Raw genomic sequence first — 27,741 nt, 5'->3', positions numbered from 1 at the left:
GCTTTTTAACATCATGTAGATGTTGTCATCCTTTAACTCCTGGGCGTCTCCATTTTTTTTAAGTGTAGTCTGAGAGGTACTGATTTGGTTTTATTTAAAACCCTAGTTGCTTTCATCAATTGTATTTAGTTCCTAATGGGCTGATATAGACAGATTAGTGTGAAGTGAGACCAATCCACTTCAGCAGGAATTGAATTATCCTTACACAACAAAATGAACGCTGACTAAAGTATCAAGTGGTTGCTAGTAGCTCAGCAAAAATACCAAAGTTGCGGAATTCAAGTCCTGGGGTTCCCCTCAGTAGTTAGAAAGATAAATTACAAAACTAAAGATATGGTGTTGACAAAAGAGGGGAAGGAATGAGAATAGGTTGAATTGAAAGGGGAACAAAGTAGTCTGTGGGAGGAGAGAGGAAACAGCTGCTGTAACATTATGCTGCTGATTCTCATGGGACAGTGCTGAAAGCCGAAGTAACTTCTAGATAGTCAGTGTTGGTCAGTAACTGACCTGTAATATCTCAACTTAAAACTCTACTCTAGGAGAATCTTAAGGATAGAAAAGCCTAGTTAGTGACTTGCTATAAAGTTGCAGAGTGTAGTTATTCCCAGTACGCTACTAAATGGTATAAAAACTTTGAATAAATACACTGTTTCAAGAGCTGACTTACCTATTTTCTTTTAACTTTTGCTTGTAATAGTACTGAGACTACCTCAAGAAGGGAAGGCCCAAATGTCCTAATCTACATCCCTTGGCTAGAATGATAGGCTCTGACGCAAGGGGTTTGTCTACTTGGGAATTTTGACCAGTATAGCTAAAGCAGAGTAAGTATTCCTGTATAGCTGTGCTGGTATAATTCCCCCATGTGGACACCTTAGTCTGGAGCACAAGTGACTTTGAAAGTGAAGTAATTACTCCAAAATAAAGTTACTCCTGTAGTGTTCACAGGATGTTATACTGAGGCTTGGTCTACATTTACCTCCATGATTCGGTGGCAGTCAATGGGAGTTACGCAAAGAACTTACGAAACTCCCGTCAACTGCTAGGCTTCTCTTCTGTGTGCTGTCTTTGCTGCACTGTGTCGACGGGAATCGCGTTCCTGTCGACGCAGTGCTATGCCACGTGCGGGGGTGGATTAATAACGTCAACTTCTGGATCGACTGAGTGGATCTTCACTGACCACTCATTCGATCCAGATAAGTCGAACTGACAGCGGCAACTTTGCCACCATCAGTGTAGACATAGCCTGACATAGCTAAGGCAAAGTAACTATTCTGCTATAGCTATGCCAGTACATTTTCTATTGTAGATATATGCATTTAGTAAAAGTGGATATTGTTGAAATGTCTTTCTCCATTTTAAGCTTATTAAATTAAATCAAATATCCTAATGGGTAGCATCTTTTGGTTTTTGCCCCCCCCCCCAGCTACAGATTGGCTGGAACAAAATTACAAAGAGACTTGCATGACAAAAACAGCCATCTACTGCCTTGAAAACGAAAGCACAATAGTATTAAAAGTACAGTAGCAATAATAAGTAAGTAGCAATAATGCCACATGCAGAATAACTCAGTGGGATGACACTGCTCCCCCCTCCATTACTCAACTTTTCATTTTGGGTGCAGGGGAGGGGAAGGGGATGAACTGTTCATTAAAAAATATCTTATAGGTCAGGGGTGGCCAACCCGTGGCTCATGAGCCGTATGTGGCTCTTCACTTATACAAATGCAGCTTGCGAGCCGCAAGTGTCTCTTTGAATGTGTCTCTTTGGTCTTTGTGGCTCTTTGAGACTGTCAGTGAAATTGACCAGTTGCTGCAGAAATTGAGGCATGAGCCTGAATTTTCAGGGGAGGGTAAGAAGTGAAATTGACCAGAGACATGTGGCTCTTTGCAATATTTACATCTATTTTTTGACTCTTCGTCTCTGACTGGTTGGCCACCCTGTTATAGGTCCTCTACTCATAATTGTTGCTGCCACTTTTGATTTGGGCTTTCCACCATAGCACTAGTTTTTCCTGTCTTCTGAACTGTCACATTCCTCAAACTTCTTAAAACTGCTTGATTAGACCAAGGGTTTCTTACTGCAAACATTGCACTCTAAACAAAGTACTCTTGCTTCCCTTGCACAGACTGATATTCAAAGAGCAAGAAATTAGACATTTCTTTCTCAGCCATGATCTGTTGTCCTAGTCTAAGTGGATAAACAAGAAAGCTGGCCTCTGTACTAGTGTTGAAGCTGAGCTTCATTCTCTAAACCTTCCTGTGCCTTAATACATAATTCATTAAAACTGAGCTTCACACCTCTTTAAAAGATGGAGTCTCTCTAATTCCATCTAATTGATGAGTTCAAGATATATAGTATTGCAAATCGGAAAAGGAAGTGAGGGCTTTTTGGGGTGGAGGGAGCAGAAGAGACTTAAATTGATACAGAACCACACCTAGAGACTTCATGTGCAAATTCTGTTAAAGGCCAAACTCCTGACACACAACTAATTTGGTATGGGTTACAGCATTGAAAAGGCATAACCTAAATGGTGGTGTGGCCCTCAGTTTCTATCTTGCTATCTGAAAGCAGAGCACTATCTAAGTGCAAGCATTAAGTTTCTCTGGCAGGATGTTGTGTTTCTTATCACAGAACTTGAGGCATTTTTGTCTCAAATGTTTGAATTCCCCCTCCAAAACACACTTGCCTGACCATTCTTTCTAATACACGGATGCCTGTTAAAGTATGTGGCTCTAAATTGAAAGCAGTGTTGACAAACATTTTGAAGTCAGTAGTTTGAGGACAGGTATAGATATAGAAATGTTGGCTGGAGGCGTGATTTTCTTACAGCAGGTATGTACCAGCAAACAATACTAGGGGAGATGCAGTTGATGCCAGCATAAAAATGTTTTTGCCAGTACAGTTTTTCCCCTCAAACAAGCATAAGCTAGTACAAACTTCATCTACACTAGGAGGGTTTGGTGGCAAAACCATACCAGTCACCTATAACTTCAGGTGTAGACCTAACTTAAGGAATTATGAAGCCTATGAAGTTAGGTAACTCTTATGATAAACTATTTGGTAACCTCTTCTTCTCCCCTCCAGAACTGTTATTGCTTAATCTATTGCTGGTGTAGTCTTTATTTATTTTTTAACTAATGCATTATTTACACTTACAAATTATATTATCTCAACTGAAAGATCTCAAACAAGGATGTGCCATATTTCCTCTTCTGGTGCCAGAAAGTAAATTCTCTTGTTCTGGCTCTCACTTGTTAAAGAATGGGTGGGTAGTTTTTGTATTGCTAGCAAACCACTTGCACTCGAAATAGTCCCACAGCCTAATAACTGTCTTGCAGTTATCCTCAAAACATTGGGGACTGTACCAATCCCACACATTCCCTGCCCTGAGGAGTTTACACATGTTTTATTCAGTGCTCAACGTACTGTATGCTCTAAAAGCTAAATTAACTAGAGTGGCTAAGCATAAATGTGTCTTGAATGTTGCATATTTTTGTTCTGTGGAGTTCAATTAACTATGTGCAATTCATTGCACTATTTTACTATATTTCAAGAGCTCAGGAATGAAAATTGTTTGGAAAAAGGTGAGATGAGGAGAAGTCAACATGTTCATATAGCCTAAAAAAACCAAACCCCTGAAGCCAAAAAACACCTATAAAGAAACACAACAGCATTTATTCATAATTGTCCTCTTTACTTGTATTTGTTAGATATACAGTTCATTAGTCTATTTGGTAATCTGTGAAGCATTGATGCATTTGTATGAACACAAACATTAAAATCCAGTTTTGAGAAGTAGATGTATCTATGCAAAACTTTCTTTTACTTGAAGTCTATGGCATCCCATTTTTTCCTATCGGTTGGTTCAGGTTTACACTCATTAGAGAATGGGTGGTAGCTTTGTATTGCTAGTTGAACCACTGCCACTTTTGCTGTCACTGGAGACATCTATATGGAATCAGTACTCTGACTATCTTACACTGCATAGTAGTCTGCGATATCAGAGACTCTCTTGGATTGAGATGTTCTTGATTTATGGGATGCAGTGTAATAATGTAAAGAATTCTAAATATTAGCCTGCTTTTATAATGCACTACTCTGGAGTCAAAATTCTGAAAGTTCATCTCTTTATCCCAGCAATATTAAACACTCATTTAAAACACCTCCTAAATACAGGTATTAAAAGCTTCTGGTTATTCCCTACCCACATACTACTTGCTGCACTGTTCAGTGCCTGTTCAGAGATTTGCTATGTCCCATACCAACTTCTCTACTTGCAGTGAATCTTGAAACTTATTTGTAGATAGTCTGCTCTTTGTATACAAGGAATTGTGATTAAATTTAATGTCCAAGCAGGACAAACTGGGCTGTAATATTATTTTAATGCCTAATATCATAGGCCAAGTCAAACTTCACTACATGAAGTAGTGCTTGTTCCCCTGTGACAGAGAAGATACTGAAAATCCTCTTTCAACAAGCCAGATACATCATGGGCATTGAATGCCAGCTTTCCCTTCTAGCCTGCCAGTGCGTCTCTCTTCTGGAGGAAGCACCTCTAAAGGGTGAGACCAACTTAATATTCAGTCCCATTTCCTTCGCCTCCCTGATTGCTGACTCTCACCTTGAAGGGTTCTAATAAGTACTAGTGGCAGTGGGGGCACTCGTCCACCAAGGCCTTGTCTAAACACACAAGCTGTACCACTTTAACTACAGTGGCATAAAAATCACTCCCCCTAACCAAAATAGATACATTTATGACTTATCTCCAGTTTTATGCTAGTTTCAGTCCTTAATTAAGTCATTGAATGAAATGGTGGCAACTTACTGTCAATACAGAGCCGATATCCGACACAGTGATCCATGTAGACTTGATATCTGATTCTCCGAAGTTTAGCCTTGTAGCATGGGAGGGCGGTGAGGGGAGGAGGAGATTTCAAATCTATACATGTGAACTAAAATTAACTCTTCTCTCCTCCTGGCAGCAACGGGAGGTGTGTTATGATTTGTCTTTTGTCAGCAGAGATGTAATTCTTTAAACTCCTGCATTTATTATATGGCCGAATAAAAGTCTAATCTCACAAACGAGTCCTGTTGGAAATTCCTGGTCTCTTCCTGAGCTGTTTTGTCTGTATAATACTGTGATAGACAAGATAACTTCCGAGCCTAACTTGTGGCTAATCTCTTGAGGGTCTTGCATTATTCTAGCGAAGTGATCTTTAATAAACCCTACTTTAATAAACCTTCACTTGTAAAGGACAGTTTCTTCCACATAGAGTTAAGTGCCAAAGTAGCGTGACTCATTTTCATAGATCCAGATTGTGATAACCTTATTCATGTTAGGTTGCACCTTGCTCCAAATAGTCCAAGTTACCCTAACATTACTCCACAAACAGTCCTACTGAAGTACCTCAGTCTGGCCTGTTAGGTTCAGTATCTCTTTCATATTGGTCTGCCTCTGTTCAGAATCTAATCATGCAAATATCCCACACTCCCATTGATTTCAAAGAGGATTGAGGGTGCTTAGCACCTTGCAAAACTGGACCATTTGTGGGGGATTTGAATAAAGACTTCCATATCTCGTGTGTGTGCGTGCTTGCGTGTGTGCGTGCGCACATCAGGCACGACTAATTCTACACTCTTACTCTCAATTCAATATTGTTCCATCCCCCAACTAAAGATAATGAAGATGACCATTTGAAGGGCTTATTTTTCCTTCCTTGGTGCCTGTTAATTTACAATAGTCTTAAATTTCTGTCACACACTTGAATGACCTGTCTGTTTGAGGTGGAAGCAGACCACCTAGGGACAGTCTGGTCTCATGACTTTACAACTTTGAGACACTTCTGCCTTAGTTATTCCTATGATCAGTCAGGCAACCTGCTTCTGCATTTCAGGTGGCCTAGTAAAACTTTGAGAGGTAGGGGAGAAACATCCTTTCCTGGCTGGAATAGAAGAGAATGGATTTTTACATGAAGTAAGTTTTTAGGTGTATCTTAGCCTAGAGGCTATCATCCATATTCTTTTATTTTAACATCATTTCTCTGTCCAGATATACTGTATCTCTAACACAACTATGGTCTGAGTCCACACTAACCTGTATAGCCCAAAATAAAGATTGGAGCTCAGTTCACGTTGAAAGGTGGTAGTCTTTTCAAAAAGGTCTGTTACGATTTCTAGCTTAGTTTTTAAAAATGAATGTTTAAAGTCATTTTCATGTCTCTCTATTTGTGATGGTCTCTTAGAGATTACACTGCTTCACGTGCATTTGCATGATACTGCAGTATTTGAGTTGCAAAACGGCTGTGGAATAGTATTAAAAATGTCTTTAAACTGTCATGGGAAAACTTCTACTCGTTCTACACGCTTTACTCATAAAGCAGGACTATTCTTGCACTTGAACCACATTTGAATTTGAAACCTAACTATCTTCTGAATATGTTTAGTAGTATAGACTATGGGAATGTTTTCAGTTTCCAACTGGCACCATTAATGGCGGTCTTGTCAACAAACTGAGTGTGTGTGTTGATTTAGGCATGAAAATTGAGCTACCATGTTATCCCTGTAACTGGTCTGTTAAAATCTGATTGAGGCATACTGGGCCCAACTATACTACCCTTCCCTGTGTTTAAAAGTGATAGCAGCTGCTAACCCTTGTAGCAGCCAGTTTGAGTAGGTATCTATATTTTGAAGTATTTTAAGAACGGATTAAAACCTGCTTTTAGTTTAAAGCATATTCAGCATGGATTGTGATAATGGGAACTCATTTAACTGGTGTCATATAAATGCACAGATGGAGCTCATAGTCATAACTTTTCAGGAATTGACACTATTTGAGTAGATAGTAAATCCTTAAATGTGCATTAACAATACAAAGTAAAACTCCACAGAAATATCAGGACTTTCATGAAGTTTCTTTGAAATTAATTCTTGGGACTGATTGATCATAACTTATACAACACTCCCACCAAAGATACTGTTGTACAGAGATTGGAATGCTGCAAGTAGAAAAGGGAAGTGAGCACTAATGACACAGACAACATGGCTCCTAGTCTGCTCTTTAAAGAGTTGTTTTGTAAATTTGGCAGATTTGAACATGATTAAGAACAAAACCACACAGACAGACAGGTGAGAGCAAGCAAGTGAGCTTTGTCATCTTCCTGTTTTTCAGAAAAACACTCTTTGAATGAGCCTCTTATCACATCAGGAAATAAATGTTTTCCCCTCCCTGCTCTGGAGGATGAAGAGTGGGGGTGGAAAACAGCCTTAAGTGTATGCAAAGAGTGCTGCTTTGGGCTCTCCACTAATGCAAACTCCACATTTCTCAGGCATGCCCTTATACAATTTTGAGCAGCAGGACCAAAGGAAATGCCAATTCCTATCTTGTAACCTGACCCTCTCGTTGGGCTACATGTTTGTTTGCCCTACTGCTACTTTTGAGGCAGGTTGGAACACTATGTAGGACTCTGCATTGAGGAGCCAGTCTACACTATTAAAAACTGTCTGCATTATTAATTACCTTTTTTTCATTTCAGTGAAAATAAGCAATTTCAACCAGGCAAAGCCAAGGCCTGATATAATTGAAGAAGAAAAGATGTATGCTTACCCCAGTCACATTACCTCTGAGATTGGATTCAGGTAACCTCTTCTGTTGCCTACATAAACTAATTGAAGCTAACTGTGTAAACACTTGGCATCGATTTTTATACAGAATGGCATGTGGGACCTTAAAGGTGTCAGGAAAAACAGAAATGTGGGCATTAAAATTCCTTAATGGACTTCTGTAGCATTAGGGCTGCTATATTATATGCACAAAAGTCAGAAGCTGCAAAGTTACAGTAGAACCTCAGAGTTAAGAACTGACCAGTCAACCACACACCTCATTTGGAACTGGAAGTACGCAATCAGGCAGCATCGGGGACAAAAGCAAATACAGGACAGTACTGTGTTTAAACATAAGCTACTAAAAATAAGGGAAAGCAGCATTTTTCTTCTGTATAATAAGGTTTCAAAGCTGTATTAAATCAATGGTCAGTTGTAAACTTTTGAAAGAACAACCATAATGTTTGTTATGAACATTTCAGACTTGCGAACACCCTGGGAATGGAGGTTGTTCGTAATTCTGAGGTTCTACTGTTGTCCCCCACAACAATGGTAACTTGGTAGAATGCAAAAATACTTAATCATGAAAAGGGTATGTCTTGCCTTAACAGATACATAGGGGTCATATGGCCATTATTGGTGAAATCTTACATGGATTTCCAGTATGATGGGCTAATCTGTGCTTAATCTGCTAACATAGTTGGTTTTATATAGCAGTCTGTGGAGAAATACTGATGTCTTCGATGTCATTTCAAATGTCTTTGTATAAACCAAGGAACTTTTGCCCAGAAGGAGTTGAGTTAATAGCTGGGGGGGGAAATGGATTGGGTGCTTTGTGCTAGAGGGTAAGAAGGACTTTTGCAGCTTGAGGTCAGGGATTTGTCTGTTAGGCTGGGGTCAGGCAAATCCTGTAGCTAATATAAAGTTAAAAGTATATTTCTACTTAGGGGAGAAATTCTACAGATATATTGCATATCTTGTTTTGGGGTGGGGAGGATCCTGATTAAGCCTATTTGAAGAAAACAATCATTCAGCTTGCTCATGTTAACCTGACAAACACCCTGACCCATGCATCTTTTGACTGCTACGTATTTGAACACCTTCCAGTTGCTGAAATGTTTCTGATGTATTAAAAGGTTGGGGGTACTGGTTGTATCAAACACATTCATGTATACACAGTACAACCTGTATAAAGGATCACAACTCCCCTCTTGATTCATTCTCAAATATTCTGAGAACAGTTCTGCAGCACTTTGTAGTAAGACCACCTATGCTGAGCAAGAGACTTGTTTACCCCTTGAGTAAGTTGTTTAAAGGGCATGTCTACTGTGAAAAATTCCATAAAAGGACAGAGCTATTAGAGAATTCCATGCTTTCTTGTTCTCTAGATCAAATGTTTGCTTAAGAATAACTTTGCAGGGCTGACCATCTAAATTGGGATCCGAGTACAACTGTTTCCTTCCTTCTCATACTTATCCAATGGTAAAAGTCCTGCAGGCAATATTTTGCCCTCAGTAACACTTGTGCAGTCCTATTGGCTTAAGTGGGTTTATACCAGTGTAACTATCAAACAACTCTATTGACATATAAGAAGGGAATGCAGCTCCCTTCTCAGGGCTGCACTGGCTCTGTAGGGCTAACAAGTAAAACTAGTAAAGCTTCTTAAACATTCAGTTGGTGTTTTGAATACATCTAAAAAAATGGCACCTTCTCTGCCAAGTTATTTTTCAAAGTAGAACTGTGCTCTAGGACATGTATTCTGATATCCACAAAAGTATATATTTGTGTCTTTGTGGACAAGACTGGATGTATGTTCAATCACCTCTTTCAAACTTTACCAAAACTCTATTCTTCTGTTAAAAAGTGCCAAGTTTCAAGCTTGATAGAAAGCTTAAATCCTAGAATTTGTGTTCTAATAAATTTAACTTTGAAGTGCTCCTCCTATATGTTTTAAATTAAAAAAATAAAAATAAAAAAAATCATCCTTTGGATTGCCAAAGAAGGCCTCTCTAGGCCAACAAGCATGAAACTTCAGCCAGCATGTAATCTTAACTGCTAAGTGTCTGGGGGGGGAAAAAGGCCATTGGGTGGTAGTACTGGGTTAAGGTTGCACAGCATTCTCCCTTAGAAGACCCTGGATTTAGTTATATAACTCTACCAGACTTTGCTATTTGGGCTGAAATTTTCCAGGTCCGCAACCTGCCTCTTTTGGACTCTTGGAACATTTTCAGCAAACATGGTTTAGCCATGTCCAAAGAATGAATGTGGAAAAGATTATTCACATCCACGGCTCTTAGTTGTAGGAGATACTGGTTTTTTTTAACTGTGTGGTTGACAAGATGCATGATCTGGAGCAGGGACTCAAAACTTGACACTTCACTGTCAGGTTTTTTTGTTCAGGGGAGGGGGGAGAATCCGTGTGTGTGTGTGTGTGTGTGTGTGTGTGTGTGTAATAAACACAAGGGGTCGAATTAAATTTGAACAGGTAACCTTAAACCTGGAGTACTTGACTTTGAAACTTTAATGTCTAAATATAGTTCTTTTGGATTTAATTCTTAGTGATAACCGTGTTTGGTGCTGAACTGCAAAGGAAAAACTGATTCAAGTAATCACTTAATATGGAGGACACTGCTTCTTGAAGTGTCCTGTGAACTTACTTGCAACGGCATCATCCAAACAAGTGCTCTTCATTATTAGTTTAACTGTAAATTGGAATGCATTTTCCTGGAGTCTGACTATGTGAGGCTAATGGGCTCTGCTAATGACTACTAAATTATAAACCTTGCTATCTGTTCTTCTGGACTCTTTATGGTAAATAAAGAGTTAATTCAGGGTGTTGGAAGAGGCCATTACAGCATTCTTTAATATAAGAAAACTGGCTAAAATATTCTAGCCAACAGCCAAGCATTTTACATTGATACTTTTTGCCTGTTCACAGAACCTCTTCTTAACATCAAGCCATGTAGTATATCTATATAGATGTTCTTTTTTTATTTATGGTACATGGTTTGATATGCTTTGAAATGCCTCCAAATAAATTGCTTCCATCCAGATGAGAATATTTCAATGCAAGTACACTACATGGCTTGGAGCTTAAAAGGCTTTGTGCATACCAGAGCAAATAATAGTATGCCAGCTACAACAAAATGAAACAAGCTTGTTTATGTATGTTGAGACACCAAAAAAAAAAAATTTGATTAGTACAACACCAGCATAACTTCATAGCTTTTACCAAAACTCTTCTGTCCAAATACCATTGTAAAGTTGTCATGTAACCATGTTGAGTGTGGCTGAAGATGTTTAACACTAAAGTTAAACTATTTGCCCCTGGAAGAGGGCCTGTGTTTAATGGCTAACTACCTCTCCTTTTCCTTTGACACTTGTTACAAACTGCCTTTCCCCTTAGGGCAATTCAGTTAAATTCAAGAGACCAGGTGGATTTTTAACCATTTTATTGAAAACCACAGTAAATCCAAATAAATGCTTATTTTACTTGCTGTATGGTAGCCTGGGATCCATTTCACTCCCTGCTGGGTGGCCCAGTGAGGCATATTGGTTGCGGGCAAACAAACCTTCCTCTCTGTTCAGAGTCTGTCAGTCTCCACACAGATAAATTCTTAACCCCACCCTATAGCTCTGAAGTTATGAATGTGCCTTGTAATGGTAACATGCATAGCCTGCCCAGAAAGGCCCAACTATGGCTTCCCCTCCTACCAAAAAATATGGAACCCAAACATGTACTATAACAATAAAGAAAACACATGCTAAAACAATGATGAGATGAAAATTAAAACTAAAAGGGCAGAGGAGCCTCACCTCAGGGACCCAGGAGCATCTAAGGGTGTGGCCTGTATGGCGGTTCTCCAAGCCTCGAACACCCAAAGAGAGTTGATAAAGGTTCAGATATTCCTCTTATGGCCCAAATGATTGTCTCCTGATAGGAAAGTAATCAAGAAGAACTAAATCACAGACATGAGACAAAGTTGTAGAAGTATTGTCACTTAACTCAATGTCCGTTATGTGTAGTGATAGAAAATTTGTAATATAATCCTTTTAACACAAATCGTGAATAATTTTCCTCCTCCTCTTATGTCTTCAAGGGAATGCTCAAGTTTGGAAGAAGTAGTTGAAAAGCAAGGAGATGCGATAGACTATCTCCAACGACACAATGCGCTGCTCAGTAAGAGATTACTGGCACTAACATCACAGCAAATCAGAGGTTAGAAATATCCAGGAAGCTGCTACTGAATTTCAAGAGGAATTCAAAGCAATGGAATTTGATTTGGAGGACAGACAACTCCACTTGAGTATTGTCTCTGCTGGAAGTAGAATAGGTCTGTCAAGTGGGAAGTATGAGTTCTATTCAAAGTGTAAAATCTGCAGCTTGAGATACCGTCCATTTTTAACAGACACTCTGTTCTTTGAGGACTTGAACTTCTGCTGGGCTGAAGTTGGACCTGAGCTCCCTGACTGAACTTTATTTAATTTTGTTCAGTTGAGTTTTTTGCGCTGCTGTAACAAACTCCAAACTACTAAAATCTTCTGTGCTTCTAGAACTCAAACATTTGTTTTCCAGAATGAAACATTGCAGGGTGTGGATCCTCCTGACTTTCTGGGTTTCTTTTGATAGAGGTTGAAATTAAGACTAATACTGTAACATACTAAAACAGCTGTGCTCAGTGTCTACCATGCTGAGTTATTTTTAAAGACTATTTGGTTCAATAGTCCCTAAACACACTTCTATAGTTGGAGTGGAATAGTCTGTATTTTTAATTTGAAGAAACTCAGTTTCCCAATCAGTCTCTTTTGCTGCTGTTGTGGCATTTTTTTTGTCATTTTTTGTTTTGCCCTAAAAAGGGTAACAACGCAAATGGGGAAAAGTAGCGAAGATAAAGAATCAGGTGTCTGGTCTAAAACACATCACTCTCTCTCTCTCTCCTTTGTCTGCAGGAAAAGCAGGATTTCACTTCAGTAAGCATAGTATGGAAAAACTAGGCTCTCACAAAGATGATCAGATTGCTTGATCAAGCATCTGAATAGAATTTCAGTGTAAAATGTCTAAATCAGATATTTAGAACTCTCCTAAGTGTTTTTTTTTGTGTGTGGCTTTTTTACTGAACTTTTTTCCAAAAACTATAAATAGGAATTTTTCTGCATACAAAAAAGCATCAGCATTAAATATTTACATTTGGAGAGAGCTTTTTGTAAACTATTCTCTAAACTTGTTATGTTTAAATTCTTTAGTTCAGTACATATGTATTTAGAGAAGTCTTTTCTTAGTATGGTACATTAAGTTAGCTTCTGTAAAAGGTGCTACTATTGCAGTTGCAAGTATAGCATCTTATACAGTTTGAGTTCCTTTCTCTAAAATGTTGTCATTTTGATTGAAGCCAAGGGGGTTATACCATGAATGAGAACTGAACATGCTAATTCATTACTCAAAATGTCCATAAACTTCCATCTCTTTGTACTACTTGGAGTGAATTCTCTAGAGAAGGTAGTCCTTAAGCCTGAACACCTGCCTGCTCACATGGAAGTAGAGTATATCCATTCCCTGAAACTTATTCTGCTAAAAGCAAGAGAACCATTGTCTTCTGAGTTTCTGCCACCTTGTTTTCCAAACCCTTACACTGCCCATTGTGTATCCTAATCAATATTTAATGGGGAGTCAGGATAGCCACTGAGCAAAGTAGGAAGAATTTTAGTAGAATGCTGGGAGTGGTGGTCTTCTCAGAACACCAAAGGAAAACTACCCCATCCTGTCTTGGTTCTGGGACACAACTTGGTATCCAATTCTATTGTAATCACTCAGCGTAACTAATGACATAATACTTGTAGTTGGGGGACAACATAAATATTGGAGACTTGCTGCTATCTGACATACTCTTTTCTCCAGCTGTATTTTCTTGAAAAATGCAGTGAGAATTTTATACTGAATATTTAAGGGATGTATGAATATCTTGGTTTTTAGAACACTCAGGTTTTGCTGTAACTGCATATAACCATTTGTGTATATGTATCTGTCTGAAAAGCTGAGATGTGACTGAAGTTCATGCACAATAAATGCAATTAAGGAAAAGTATAAAGTGTCTTTTATTACAATGATCATATCTACTGTTCATATATTTAAAATTAAATTCCTTAATTTAAAGATATTAGACCAGTATGGAAAAACAAGAGTATGGATATTGCCATTTAATTTGTAATGCCCAATAGCAGCATGTAGATGTTTAGGAAAATGCCCTCACCAACTGCTTGTTTCCCTTATTTTCAGGGTTTCATTGTAATCAGATCTACTCATTTATGAATACTCCAGGTGCCTGACTGTCTTAAAGGTAACATAACTTGAGGGCTAGTAAAAACTTAAAAATGTCTATATCCAGCAAGTTCCTATGAAGGTGGTGGCAGTCTTATCTGTCATGGATAAGTTCCTCTAAATTCATTCTCTCCAGGAAATAGTACGCTTGGTTGGCTTGATGCAGTTGGTTCCAACGAGAGCCATCCTGCTGAAGCTAGCTAAAATTTTACTTGTAGCAAAGTAGTAGGAAATAGCATTCTCGCTTACCTGGATGTCATTTAAACAAACTTCTCCCTTGTATCAGTGGCAGAAGCTAATGGGCCAAGTGCAATAGAGTAATACTTAGTACTAAGCTGTGTGGGAAACCTGCTTAAGTTAAGGGGTAGTTCAAGTGGTGCACCTGATGGCTTCACTTACAGTGAATCCTCGTCTACTTTCACACCAATGAAGAAACATGAATATCTGAATGCAGAGCCTGCAGATTCTTGAATCTAGAGTTGGTTCATGATTTCAGTGGAACTAAGGCTTGGTCTACACTTTGAACTTATGTTGGTATAACTACGTTGCTCAGCAGTGTGGGAAAGCCTCACCCCTGGACAATATAGTTATACCAATCTAACCCTAATATATAGACAGTGCTATGTCAGTGGAGGGCTTCTCCAGTTGACATAGCTACTGCCTCTTAGGGAGGTGGAGTTCCTACACCAGTGGGAGTAGTTCTCCTGTTAATACAGGTAGTGTCTTAGCTAAGTGCTACAGGAGTGCAGCTGCATTACTGCAAGTGTAGACTAGCCCTTGGTTTTGCTATTGCTGTCTAATAGAGAATAGAAAATTAAATTGAGATTTGGTTGGGCTATAGGTGCCTCCTGCAACCTTGATTTCTTTTTGGTCACATTCTGAGATTTAATCGGTCTCCTGGAAGCTTCCTTCAGAAGATTCCAGGAAAATGAACCATGGAGATCCTGGAGCCTTGTGTGTGGCTGGTAGCTCCCACAATGGGAGAGGACAATAAAGGACAGGAGGACCAGGTTCCAGGAAATTTCTAGCCCCCCCAGGCCTTCTGGAGTGGGATGGAGGTCTTGTGGATTTGGCAGAAGATTTGGAACCAAGATCGAAGCTCTGTGCTTAGGATCACTTACTGTTTTGTTGGTTTCTAGTAGTCAAGGAGGATCAGAGTATGCAGACCACAGGATTTCAGGTAGAAGTCCAGTAATGAACAAAACCGAAACCCTCAATTAGGCTGGGCATGTGGCTGGCCAGTTGCAGCATTGGGGCCAGATCTACTGGGGCAGCCAGATGAGCTAATAGACTTGAGGCAGCTGCTTGATGCAGAGGGCTGTGTTGCCAATCCTGGAGCAGGAGGCAAAGGGGAAAAGTCAGGAAAGCGAGAGGAAAGAGCAAAAGGCCAGGAAGGGGACCACAATCTAAGTGGCCAAGGATAGGGCAACGTGTGGAAACGATGTGCAGTTAAATTGTTTAAACTTGCAACTGTTACAGTGAAGACTAAGCAGTCTCAAGATTATACATTGTTTTTTAACGTCACTGGGTACACCTTTGTTCCCATTTAGATGTGATCAAGCACATTGTGTAGGAAAGACTTAAAAACAACTCTTATTTGTTCCTAGTTTTCAGTATACTTTTTAGATCGGTTTGGAGCCCTGGAAAACCATGCTTAAGTGCAATATGAGATACCCCTGTCCTTGCAGCAGGGTAATGTCACACACAATCTGGGCCCACTGTCAGAGCAGGGGGCAGCCCCTATTGGTATAGCCCCTCAGTGGGTATGTTTGGGGTTCAGCACACTCCTTGGGTGTGGCCACATGGTCTCAGGTGGGCAATTCAGGGGGAAGTAATCGAAGGGGTTCTGATGGCTTCAGGTTCAGGCCTGCAGGGGACCATAAGAGGGATGTGAACAGAGGGGCCTGGAACACAATGGGTGTCCAAGTATTGAGGATGGAAGAGGAGAGCCCAATGCCTGGATCCTTCAGCTTCTCAGCCAGTGGCCTTGCAGATTCTGCCATTTCAGCCATTGGTGCCTCAGGTCCCCCTCTCTCTGCCTCATGGGCTCTACTACAGCAACCCAGTGGGTCATAAGAACGCCCATATTAGGTCAGACCAGTGGTCCATCTAGCCCAATATCCTGTCTTCCAACAGTGGCCAATGCTAAATTTTTCAGAAGGCATGAACTGAATAGGGCAATTATCAAGTGATTCATCCTGTCATCCAGGCCCAGCTTTTGGCAGTTGGAGGTTTAGAGTCTACTAATGTTGGTCCGAATGCAGTCTCACATTCAGCTGCTTCTCATGGTTTGGGGGCCCATCTTCTCAAGCCAACATGTGAGATGAGATGGGCAGGCAGAGTATATGAACAGGAGCCAAGTCCACTCCGGGGCGGGGGGAGCTGGAGCCAAACAGCTGAAAAGGGCAACATCTCCAATTAACTTGGTGGTTTTAGCGCCATTTTTAAGGGATTGCCCCAAGGAGGAGAATTCCATATATTTGTGGGAGGGTTTTGTTCGGGGTTTCAGGATCCTGTATGAAGGGGAGAGGGTGCTTGTAATAGCAAATAACTCCAGATCTGTTAAAATCGCTGGCAGTGCCCTCCATGACAAGATCCAGAAAGAGGTTTGTTTGGGGAGGGTTGTGGGTCCCTTCTGGTAAGTGCCATTGCCTACTTTCCATATCTTCCTCTTGGGCCTTGTAACCTAAGAAAGTGCTTGCTGAGTGTCTCTTTATTCACCATCTCTTGAGCCCAAAGGGGAATTGGTGAATGATGTGATTAACTGCAAGCTGTGCACTGTGCCCTATGCATCAATTGATGCAGTGGTGCATGTAGTCAGCTTTTGCACCACTGAAGCCGTGCTCGCAAAGACTGACAATATTGGCATTCTGCCTCCTCCTGGTCTACCCAGTGCACTCTGACCTCCTGGGCTTTTCTTTCATTCGTCAGTTTTATGTGAACAAAGCAATGCCCATGCGCTGAGCTATTTTGTGTGCAATCTTCCAAAAAAAAAAAAAAAAAAAAAAAAAAATTGAGTACAATGCTGGACTGGGCAGTCAGGAGGTGTGTAGGAGACATCATCTGGATGACTTTGTGGGGAGGGCTGGGTTGGCTGAGGGTCTGGTTTGGAGTTTTTAGCAGTTAACAGGCAAATTGGATGTTCCTATAGCTGATGGAAAAAATTGAGGCCCTTACTACCACATTGACGTACCTCAGCATGGAGTTTGACGTGGTCTACAGGCAATTCTGCCTTACTTGGGACAAGCTGCTGGAGCTAAAACACGTGGTTATTTGTTTTGGCCCTGCCACCACTTCTGTCTGAGGGATCTCCAGTCCCTGTTGGGCCATTTAAACTTTGCATGCAAAGTCATAATCTTCCTCAGGGCTTTCTGTGTACTGTTCACTACTAAGGGGATGTGTACCCCACATGACTTTTAGATGGTTGTTATGGAAAAGAAGGAAGATATGGCAACCTGTAATGGGAGCGCTGTCGAGAGATTTAACGTGCTTGATTCTGGGATGAAGAGGGTGGAGATTTAAAGGGCAAACAGGTCAGGTTTTGGTGTGATGGTCAAGCAGATATCCACCTGATGAACTGTCTGCTTAATCTACCAGGGTAATGAGGTTGGTGTGGCCTTTCATTCTCTGTTGTCTGTAATGCAATATTCATTTCACTGCCAGACATATACCTGGGCTTAACAAGAGCACAGGCAATGCGCTCTCAATTGCAGTTTAACGGATTCCAAGCAGCGGCTGACGCCCAGGGAGATGCCTGAACAGGATGACAGCAGCCCTATGGAATCTTGGGCGCTAGAAGCAACATCCATGGCAAAGAGATTGCTTGCTGCATGCGCCTTTTTGGCTCACACGACATTTGGATGGCATTCAGGGGATCTGTGGGTCCCTGACCTATACCAGAGCTTTCTATTTGGCAGTTCACGGTCTCGCTGCATAGATGGGGGCTGATGACAGCTAAGGGGTTAGCCCAGATGTCCTTTTAAATTAAAATGTCAAAATGGGCCCTCAGTGCCTCCCTTATCTGAATGGCCCCCCCCATACTTCTGGCATCTGGCTGCTGATATGCAGATGCAAGGTGATCCGCCTCAGCAGTCCATCCAGGGGCAAACTTCTCGCTCTTAGCTTTACACAAATTATGTAGCACACAGCAGGCAGCTATGCCCACAGGAATATTGTCCTCATTTAAGTCCAGCCTGCCATAAAGGCATTTCCAGCGAGCCTTTTGTAGGCCTCAGCATGGTAATATAGGCCTGAGGCAGAGCAGATCTGAACCATGTACATGTATTTGAAACTCAGGGGTTAAGTCTCACACTGAGAGAGAATGTAACTAAGCATTATAGATAAGGGTATTCCAGACACATTGATTGTTTGTTTATGTCACCCCAGGCTTCACAGTAATAACTGATGACTGAAATATCTGAGTGGGAACATCCTGCCTAAACATTTTGTGATTTAACATTTATGACACATTGGGGCCCTGCTTGGTAAGATCTACATATGAATGTTTGGGAACATCCTGAAACTTGATTGTGGTAATTTACAAGTAAAATGCCCAATGCATGTCAGGAATGTGGTTGATGTGTAAATCATGGGGCAGTGAGGGGGCAAATAAGATTTCTTTCATTTCTTTTAGTGAAGTTAAAAGTTGTTTTAGTAGAATTGTTGTAGGTATAAGGATTTTATTATATTAGTAAGAAAGTATAAAATGGTGTACTAATGTAATGGGATGAAGAATGTAATAATTTTTAGTTGGTATGAATGAGGAGTGAATGCACTTTGAGTCTGCAAAAGATAAGATGGTGAGGAGGCAATCACTGAGGTAGTGGTTCTCAGTCTCCAAGGGCAGGCGGGAGAGAAGATGCTTTGTTTAAAGAACTTTTACAATCCCGATGGCCAAAGATCAAAATAACCACGGAAAACAGGGGAGTTAACACCCAAGGACAGGAACAAGACAAAGTGTGAAACAGGAATGAAAGAATAATGGAAAGCTGTCACATTTGTGATATCAAACATAATTGACGATTACATCAAACAAGGAGACTCTCTGACATGACAAAATCCATAGACCCGAATGGAGATGGATAAGTATAAAAATGGGGAGAAGAAACCTGGACTTTGGGCTCGTTCTGAAAACCCCAAGGAACATCGTGTCACAACCAACAGAGCCTGGCTCCATCCTCGAGTCTGAGTCACCTGGCCAGTGATTCAGCTTGAGCAACACCGAGACTGGTAACTATATCCCTCCTGCGGAACTGTGTGTGTATGCAATGTGTTTTAGGCAATTGCTTTTTGAAGTATTTTCTGTATTCATAATAAATGTGGTATCCTGACTTATCCCCTGAATGAGATCCTGCTGTTTATTTCATAAGTATAACAGTTTAACCTGCTAAATGCCCATTAAACAGTCATTCGGCACCTACTCAGCCTGTTATTGAAGCGCTCCTTGCTGCTATCCAGGTTGCCTGGGTAAGGCTTCATGAGCCATGGCATTAGTGGGTAGGCTGGGTCTCCCAGGATCACTATAGGCCTCTCGACATCCCCTATTGTAATCTTTTCATTTGGGAAAAAGGTCCCTGCTTGTAGCTTCCGGTATAGCCCTGTGTTCCTGAAGATACGAGCATCATGCACCTTTCCCAACCAACCTGCATTGATATCAGTGAAACCCGCCCGGTAATCCAGAAGCACCTGCAGTACCATAGAGAAGTATCCCTTCCTATTGATGTACTCTGTTGTGAGATGTTCTGGAGCCAAAATTGGGATATGTGTACTATCTATTGCCCCGCCACAGTTAGGGAATCCCATCGCTGCGAATCCATCCACTATGTCACGCACATTGCCCAGAGTCACATTCCTTTGCAGCAGAATGTGACTAATGGTCCTGCACACTTGTGATAATGTAGCCTCAATGGTGGATTTGCTGACTCCAAACTGGTTAGCAACCGACCGGTAGCAGTCTGGAGTTGCCAGCTTCCACACGGCGATTGTCATGTGCTTTTCCACAGAGAAGGCCGCTCCTTATTCTGCTGTCCTTGCGTTGCAGGGCAGGGGCCAGCTCCACACAGAGGTTCATGAAGATGGTTCTGCATATTTGAAAGTTCTGTAGCCACTGGTCATCGTCCCAGACTTCCATAAGGATGCTATCCCACCACTCAGTGCTTGTCTCACGTGCCCAGAAGCGGCAGTTCATGTGCAGATGCTCCATGAATGACAACAGTAATGCAGTGATGTTTGTTTGTATGTCACTCAGCAGGTCAGGCTCCTCGAATTCCTGTTCCAATTCGGAGCTCGTGATATATTGCGCCACCAGCCGTGATGTGTTAAGAATGCTGAAAGCAACAGTGGAGAGTAGCGCAGGATGCATCTTTTCAGATAGAGATGGCGGATGCACAGTAAACGGTGGGGAGCCGTTGAAAAAAGGCATGAGTTGCTACAAGCAACACAATGAGTAATGGCACGGAAACGCATTGCACCATGAGACATTGAGCCAGCACCTAAGGTGCTCTGCACTCCTTTCCCTCATCCCAATATTTCGTAGTGGCAGAAGCAGCCAAGTTGCATGGTGGCATAGCTGCCTACAATGCACTGCCGATACTACAGCGCCAAGTATGGACACTCTTTTGCAATAAAATGAGTGCTGTGTGGACGGGCGTGAGTGCTATAATTATAGCACTTTTTTATCAGGCTGACCGGTATGACTACTGTCAACAGAACTTTCTAGTGTAGACATGGTCTATATATGCATTGGCCAAAGACCATGACTACGGCCCAGTGGTTAAGGTACTCATCTGGGAGATGGGAGGCCCATGTTCAAATCCTTGCTCCATAGTGGGTCTCCCACATCCTGGCTGAGTGTTCTAACCCTGGGGGTACAGGGGGAGGGGCTGCACTACCTTCTCCTCTGTGGGGTTTAGGCATGCTATCCACTCAGCAGGCAAAATAGGTAGGGGAGCATCTAGTTTGAGAATCACAGTAGGGCTTAGGCCTGAGACAAGCAGCTGGGAACCTGGAGTCAGGCAGCTGCATGCATGCTCATGAGCAGTAACTTGGACTTTAGGCATCTACCGTGTTAGGTGGCAGCTAAGCAGGGGTTTGAAGATCCAGTGATACCTAAAGTAGCAGTTAAGCACGTAGGTCTTTTGTGAATCTAGCCTGAACTTAATTTCCATAGCCCTTTGTGCCCATTATTCAAAGTCAAATTTGTTTAACATAAAGAGGAGAGTTGAGATAATGCTGAGCACCTCTGAAATCCCATCCAACAAGCTGAGTTTCAGATAAAATATACAGAATCTTCTAATTCCTTATTTTCATAATTTAAATCTCTTCCGCTTACATTTGAGGGCCTAGTTTGACAAAATGCAAAAACAATTCATACCAGTTAAGACTTAGTATTGCTAATTGTGTAACTGAAACTCAGTGTTCAGCTTGTGCATCTTTTTACCTTTCTCCCTGTGGGTAGAATTCAGTGCTTTCAGCTTGCAGTAATAGAAAAATACATTTTCTCATTCTCCCATAAGGAGGAAATGGAATGATGGAACCTCCACTTTCATGTCATCTATGGCTTTGCTACAGAAACTTGTGCTGAGGCATGTTGTACAAAGTAAACTGCTTTCCTGTAAAGCAATCCCCAGGACCCGTCAGTCATGCCACTTGATCAGATGGGCAGTTTTCTAATTTTAAAAAAAAGGTCAGATGTGTGTGTTTTCAGGTGATGTAGTACCCATCCAGATGGTTCAGCACATGAAAAACAAACCAAAACAGGCAACACATTAAATTCTGAACACGGAAAGTTGAAATTTAGTTCTATTTACAACTAATGTGGAGGATAACTTCACGATATGCTTTTTTATTTTTTCTATCTTCCAGACACTGACGCACATCAACAAATACTTCATGATTCAAGTACAGCAACACAGCAGGAAGACTAGTGTTATACCCATGTTTAGAAAGCATATTGTGCTCACTGCTCTGGAAACCCTCACAAACTCCAATTTAAAAGCATAGATTTGCTACCTTTGAAAATAAGGTCACTTCAGTGCCTAAATATGGATTTAAGAGTCAAACTTGAGCCATCCATTTTTAAAAACTCAGCCTTAGTGTTTTACAGCACTGAGTAACTGCTTTTTTAATTCATAAATGCTACAGTGGGGTAACTGTACATTAATTTGTATTTGTTTAAATTCCCATCCACCCTATCCTACTTTTCCTCCCACTACTTGCCACCAATTTCTTTATTTCCATCTCGGCCAACTGCTATTGTGTCCCCACTTCTCCTGTCTGTCCCCAGGTTGTGAAAACAAGTTCTATAGACTAGTAAAAAATTAACTACTGCTCTCAGAGGGAATTCATTGATGAATTAATAGGAATGATGCTTCTCCTTTCTTATCATGTGGAGAAAGTGAGGGCAGTGCTTAGTTTCCCACAGGAGACTGGAATATTGTACCTGGAAAACATGGCTACATGACTATACAGAACCCTTCCTGCTGATTCTGGCTAGGCAAATAAACTGCATTTGTTAGACTCCCCCTACTTTCTTCCCTATTCTTCAACCTTCAGTAAAAACACTTTGCCCAATTGTTTACCACATTTGTTTGTTTCTATCCGTTACCTTAGTTTTTGTGTCATTTAGAGTGGAAGCCTCTAACATAAGGATTAGTTCAGCTAGGTTTGTACAGCACTGAACAGAATGGGGCTTCAGTCCTCATTCACCCTTTGGGTCACTGCCGTGTTTTCTGCTGCATAAATTAAAATGGGAAAATACAGCACATTTGGAAGTGGGAGGTCTACACATAACTGATAGCGTCTCTGAAAATTAGAAGCCATAAAGAAGTTATGTACATTATTTTAGCATAATTAATTAGCTCTATATTTCAGCATTTGACAAATTTGCTTAATTTTGTGAGTAAGGTAAAGATGTAAAAACACCTTGTTAATATATCATGACAATTTAAGAATTACTAACATTTTTAATTTTATATCTTTCTATTCCTTTTAATTAATGTGTGCTATGTTAAAAGCTAGCTAACCGATAGGTCTCAAAATATAATTTTAAACAAGAAACCATCACTGATTGGGTGTATTTCTACTGGGGTTGTTGATCCTAGCTATTTAACATTGGAAGAAAACAAAAACAGCAGGTTTGCAGCTGATACACAAATTGGGGGAGTGGCAAATAATGAAGAGGACTGGTCACTGAGCCAGCGTGATTTGGATTGGTTGGTTACCTGGACACAAGCAAATATGCATTTAATATGACTAAGTGTATACATCTAGGAATTAAGAACATAAGCCATACTTACAGTGGGGAACTCTATCCTGGGAAGCAGTGACTCAGAAAAAGAGTGGGGAGTTGTGGATAATCGGCTGAACATAAGCTCCCTGGGTAATGCTGTGGCCAAAAGGGTTAATGCAATCCTTGGATCCATAAACAGGGGAACTGAGACTAAGAGACTAAGTCAAGGATTGAGGGAGATAAATCTAAAATTGTCTTCCAATCCTCCAACTAGAAATTTAAATCCCTAATTGGATGAAGACGATACCGGCAGAGACATAGTACTTTAGCAGGGAAAAAACTGCTCTAAAAATCAGACCTTAGTTGTGGCAGTGAGTTACTTTGGTACTTTTAGACTTCTAAACTAGTCAACATTAATATATTTTTCTATATTATTTCTCTAACTTTAAAATTACAAATTCAAAATGCACACATCCATTCAGCACATATATACGACCCATGATTACTAGACAAATACATGCATAAATATGTGCAAGGCATATTTTAAAACTTGTGGGCTGAAAGCAGGCATCTAAATAGAAGTGGCCTGATTTTCACATACAGTGAGTGGCTACTGCACCTGTTTAGGTTCCCATCCTGTAAAGAGTTTAGAATGTGCATATAGAATCAAGACCTTAAATTGGAGCTGTGGGTGCTCAGTATCAGGCTGGGTCACTTTAAGTGCCAACCAGCAGGCCCTCACATTTGAGAGTTGTGCAATGCTAGTAAGTTAATGTTCTTCTTCAAGTGACTGCACGTGTCCATTCCATTGTAGGTGCGTGAGTGCTTCACACACACTTGTTGGAGATTTTTCTCAGTAGTACTCAAGCACTAGTACTCAGAGCTGCAATCTTTGTATCTGCAAATCTTCCCTCTTAGTATATAGAGTATGTTCAGTGTTAGTTTTTAGTCTGTCATGGTGTATCTGTGCATAGTTAGATACAAGAATAAGTTTAAAATATTATTGTTCTAAAGTAGGGTTCCTGGTTACCGACTGAGTAGTGGGCTCAGTACCAAACTAATGCCTCATTCTCCTGGCTTCAAGGCCTGTTGCTCATATCACAAGTCTATGCCAGTAAGCAACCCACACTTCAGCTGCCTTAAGTGTCTGGGAGAGCTGCATGTGAGTGACAAATGTCACATTTGTAAAGTGTTCAAACCCCAGAGCTGCCAGACTCAAGTACTTGCTTATGGAGTCTGTGCTTCATCACTGTTAAAATCTTCCTGCTTGCAATGGGTACCAAACATGTCTGAATCAATTAAGAGTGCTCCACCTGTTCTGAGTCCAGAGGCAGATCTTCATCACCGGCACCTAAGAGGAGGATATGCAAGTCTCCCAAGTGCTTCGAAGTTGACAGTGAAGGCATCAAGAGGAGGCAAGAACTTGGAGGTGTGCTCAAAGAAGATGCAACCCCAGACACAGTCTGTAAACCAGGAGGGACTCTGGAGCCCATAAAGGGTTGAGACGAATCCCTGAAGGACCAATGTACCTTTTGGTACCACAGATTCAGGAGCCCTTTCCTGTGCCATCTACACCTGAGGCTTGCGAGGCAGCTAGAGAATTGCTTAACCTGTCAGTGCCGACTTCCCCCACTGTTCAGGTGTCTTGCCTGGTACCAAGATTGGAAGTGCATACTCCTGTGGTCCCGACTCCAGCCCCATCCCACCAGTGGTGTCTATAGTTGCCGCACCTCTCCTTACAATTCTATCCAGAGAGAAGCCAGCTATGATTTCACCAGTACCCCCATCGCCAGACTTGGAGCTGATCTCCCCAGTACCAACGGGATCAGCTCCCCAGTGGTCTGAGGAAGTGGACTCCTCAGCAGACTCTGAATTTGGATCATTTGTGTCTCGACTCAAGCATGCCAGCAGCCCCAGTGAGATGCCTGCCCACTATGGTTCCAGCCATAGCCTCAGCACTCTTAAAGGCCAACAGCCTGTACATAGCTGTGACTCACAGCTGTGAATCCCTTGGGGCTTCCCTCCATGTTAGAGAACCTCCCAACTCCCTTCCTACCCTTCTACATCAGCTAGGCACCGGGAGCATCTGCAGCACCATCACCATCTTCTCTCCTCCCCCTGCAGTGGGACCAATGCCATGCAGGGGAACCACATGCTCAGAACACTCCTAGGAAAAATTGGGGGAGAGACCTCCTCAACAACCATTAGCCTCTTCTTCTTTGTTGCCTGATGATGTGGTAGTGACTGAATCTATTTCTTCCCCTCCTGACGATTTAATAGTTCATCAAGACTTATTTTAAACTTGACAAGGTTTTATGGCAGAAGTCATCTTCCCTGCATTCCTCTGCTAAAAGGCTGGAGAAAAGATATTATGTCCCTTCACAGGGATTTGAGCACTTCTGTAACTACTCTCCTCCTTATAGTCACTGCTGCTAATGAGAGATAGATATGGACACTAGGCCTCTACTTCCAAAAGGAAAGCAGTTAAAAAGCTAGATCTGGTCAGCAGGAAACTTTTATTCCACAGGCAGTTTACAGTTTAGGATTGAAAACTAAGAGGCTGTGCTGAGTTGATATTTCAGCTTGTGGGATAATATCCTGCAGGTCAAAGACAAGCTTCCTGATAATGCAAAGCACGAATTCACTGCTATGGTGTAGAAGGGCAAATTAGTAGCCACAAAAGCATTGCAAGCGAGCCTGGATGCAGTGGACTCTGCAGCTCAAGCTATGTTTCCGCCATCGTTATGCGGTGTTCATCTTGGCTGCAGTCATCAGATCTTCCTGAGGTGCAACAAACAATTCAAGACCTCCCATTTGAAAGCCCTTTGCAGTTTCGGCTTCATAGTCTTAAGGATTCCAGGGCAACCCTTAAGTCCCTGGGGATTTATACACTGTCGACAAAAAGAAAACTGTTCTGCTCACAGCAGTCCCAACAGTTTCAGCCCTTCTTTCTGTGTCTAAAAAGAGGAGCAGAAGTTACAAGAGGCATCTTCCTCCTCCCCTCTCTTCTGCAGCTGCCAGTTCTTCTAGGCAAACTGAGTCCTCTAAGCAATCGTTTTGACATGTTAGTTGAGTGTAGTCTACCAGAGTACTATCTTTCCCCACTCCAATTTTTCCAACTGCTTTTCCCACTTCTTAAACTCTTGGACGTGCATCATCAGTGGCTCTTAAGTACAGTGGAACTGGGATACATGCTTCAGTTTATTTCTAACCTTCCTTTCCCACCGCCTTCCCAGTCTCATGAGAGAATTGCTCATGAAAGTGTACTACTTCAGGAGATCCAGTCTCTCCTTCTCATGGGGACTGTACAGAAAGTTCCCATGTGCAGAGGGAAGGGATTTTATTCCAGTTACTTTCTAATCCCAAAGACAAAGCGGGGAGGGTGTGTGTGTCCAGAGGCCTCTTTTAAATTAAGGCTACTAAACAAGTACCTAAAGAAAACAAAATTCTGCATGGTTACTCTAGTGTCTACTATCCGTTACTTAGATCCTGGGGACTGGTATGTTTTCGACTTAAAGGACACTTATTTTCACATGGCGATCCACCAGAGTCACTGAAAGTTTCTCAGATTCATGGTGAATAGATCCCACTACCAATTTGCAGTACTGCCTGTCAGTGGCCCCTCGCATATTCACAAAATGCCTGGCTGCAGTAGCAGCATTCCTGCGAAGGTTGGGAATCTGTGTGTTCCTTTACCTGGACGACTGGCTAGTGAGAAATCGGTTCAGGTCTCATGTACTTTCCAGCTTAGCTGACATTCCAACCTTTTGGATGAGCTGGGGCTCTTAATTAACACCAAGAAATCTATCCTAACTCCTGTTCAAAGAATAGAATTAATTGGGGGCAGTCCTGGACTCTATGAAGGCCAGGGCTTTCCTGCCCGAACAGAGGTTGCAAACAACGCTGGTCACTGTTCTAGGTCTAACAGTGCACCTGGTCGCTACGGTTTGGAACATCCTCAAACTTCTAGGTCACATAGCAGCATGCACTTACATGGTGCAGCATGCCAGACTGCACTTCCAACAACTACAGGGTTGGCTAGCCTCAGTGTATTCCCAGGCCCATCATCATATAGACATGGAGATTTTAATACCTGCTCAGGTCTTGTTCTCCCTGCACTGGAAGGTAGAACCTGCAAATGTTTGCAAAGGAGTTCCCCTTGCCTCTCCACAACAGTCACTCACTCTAGTCACAAATGTTTCAGATCGAGGTTTGGGGAGTTCACTTAGCTCCTCTTCAGACTCAGGGACTTCGGTCTCCTCAGGCTCTAAGTCACCATTTCCTTAACTGTTGTTCTTCGAGATGTGTGGCATATGTCCATTTCATGACCCACCCTCCTTCCCCTCGCTACTGGAGTCTTTCTGATAGGAAAGAACTGAGGGGAGGACATCAGGGGAAGCATGGCCCTTTATACGTGGGTGCAGTGGCATGAGGTACCAGGGGCACTCACACTGGCCTGATGGGTACTGCTAGGGAAAAAATTTGTGACAACTGTGCAGCACACCCACCCCAGTGGAACGGATATGTGCAATATCTCAAAGAACAACAGTTAAGGAAATGTAAGTAACTGGGTTTTTTTTTATAAAAGCTTAGATTG

At 41.6% G+C, this 27,741-nt stretch overlaps 1 protein-coding gene across 1 annotated transcript in view; it reads left to right on the top strand.

Annotated features, from left to right (window-relative positions):
* TMEM192 (transmembrane protein 192) overlaps positions 1-13,950 on the top strand; it is a 33,293-nt gene extending 19,343 nt beyond the window's left edge. Inside the window, exons 5-7 of the mRNA XM_067551793.1 lie at positions 7,533-7,635; positions 11,700-11,818; positions 13,874-13,950. Of these exons, the coding sequence (XP_067407894.1) occupies positions 7,533-7,635; positions 11,700-11,818; positions 13,874-13,923 (272 nt within the window). The 3' untranslated portion in view covers positions 13,924-13,950. The remainder of the gene's footprint in view (positions 1-7,532; positions 7,636-11,699; positions 11,819-13,873) is intronic.
* Positions 13,951-27,741: the final 13,791 nt, after the last annotated feature.

This window comes from Emydura macquarii, unplaced genomic scaffold (assembly GCF_026122565.2).
Source record: "Emydura macquarii macquarii isolate MOO-44397 ecotype Brisbane River unplaced genomic scaffold, CSIRO-AGI_Emac_v2 contig_1363, whole genome shotgun sequence".
NCBI lineage: Eukaryota > Metazoa > Chordata > Testudines > Chelidae > Emydura > Emydura macquarii.
Note: the sequence above shows the minus strand (reverse complement) of the source record. Positions and strands in the feature narration are given on the sequence as shown.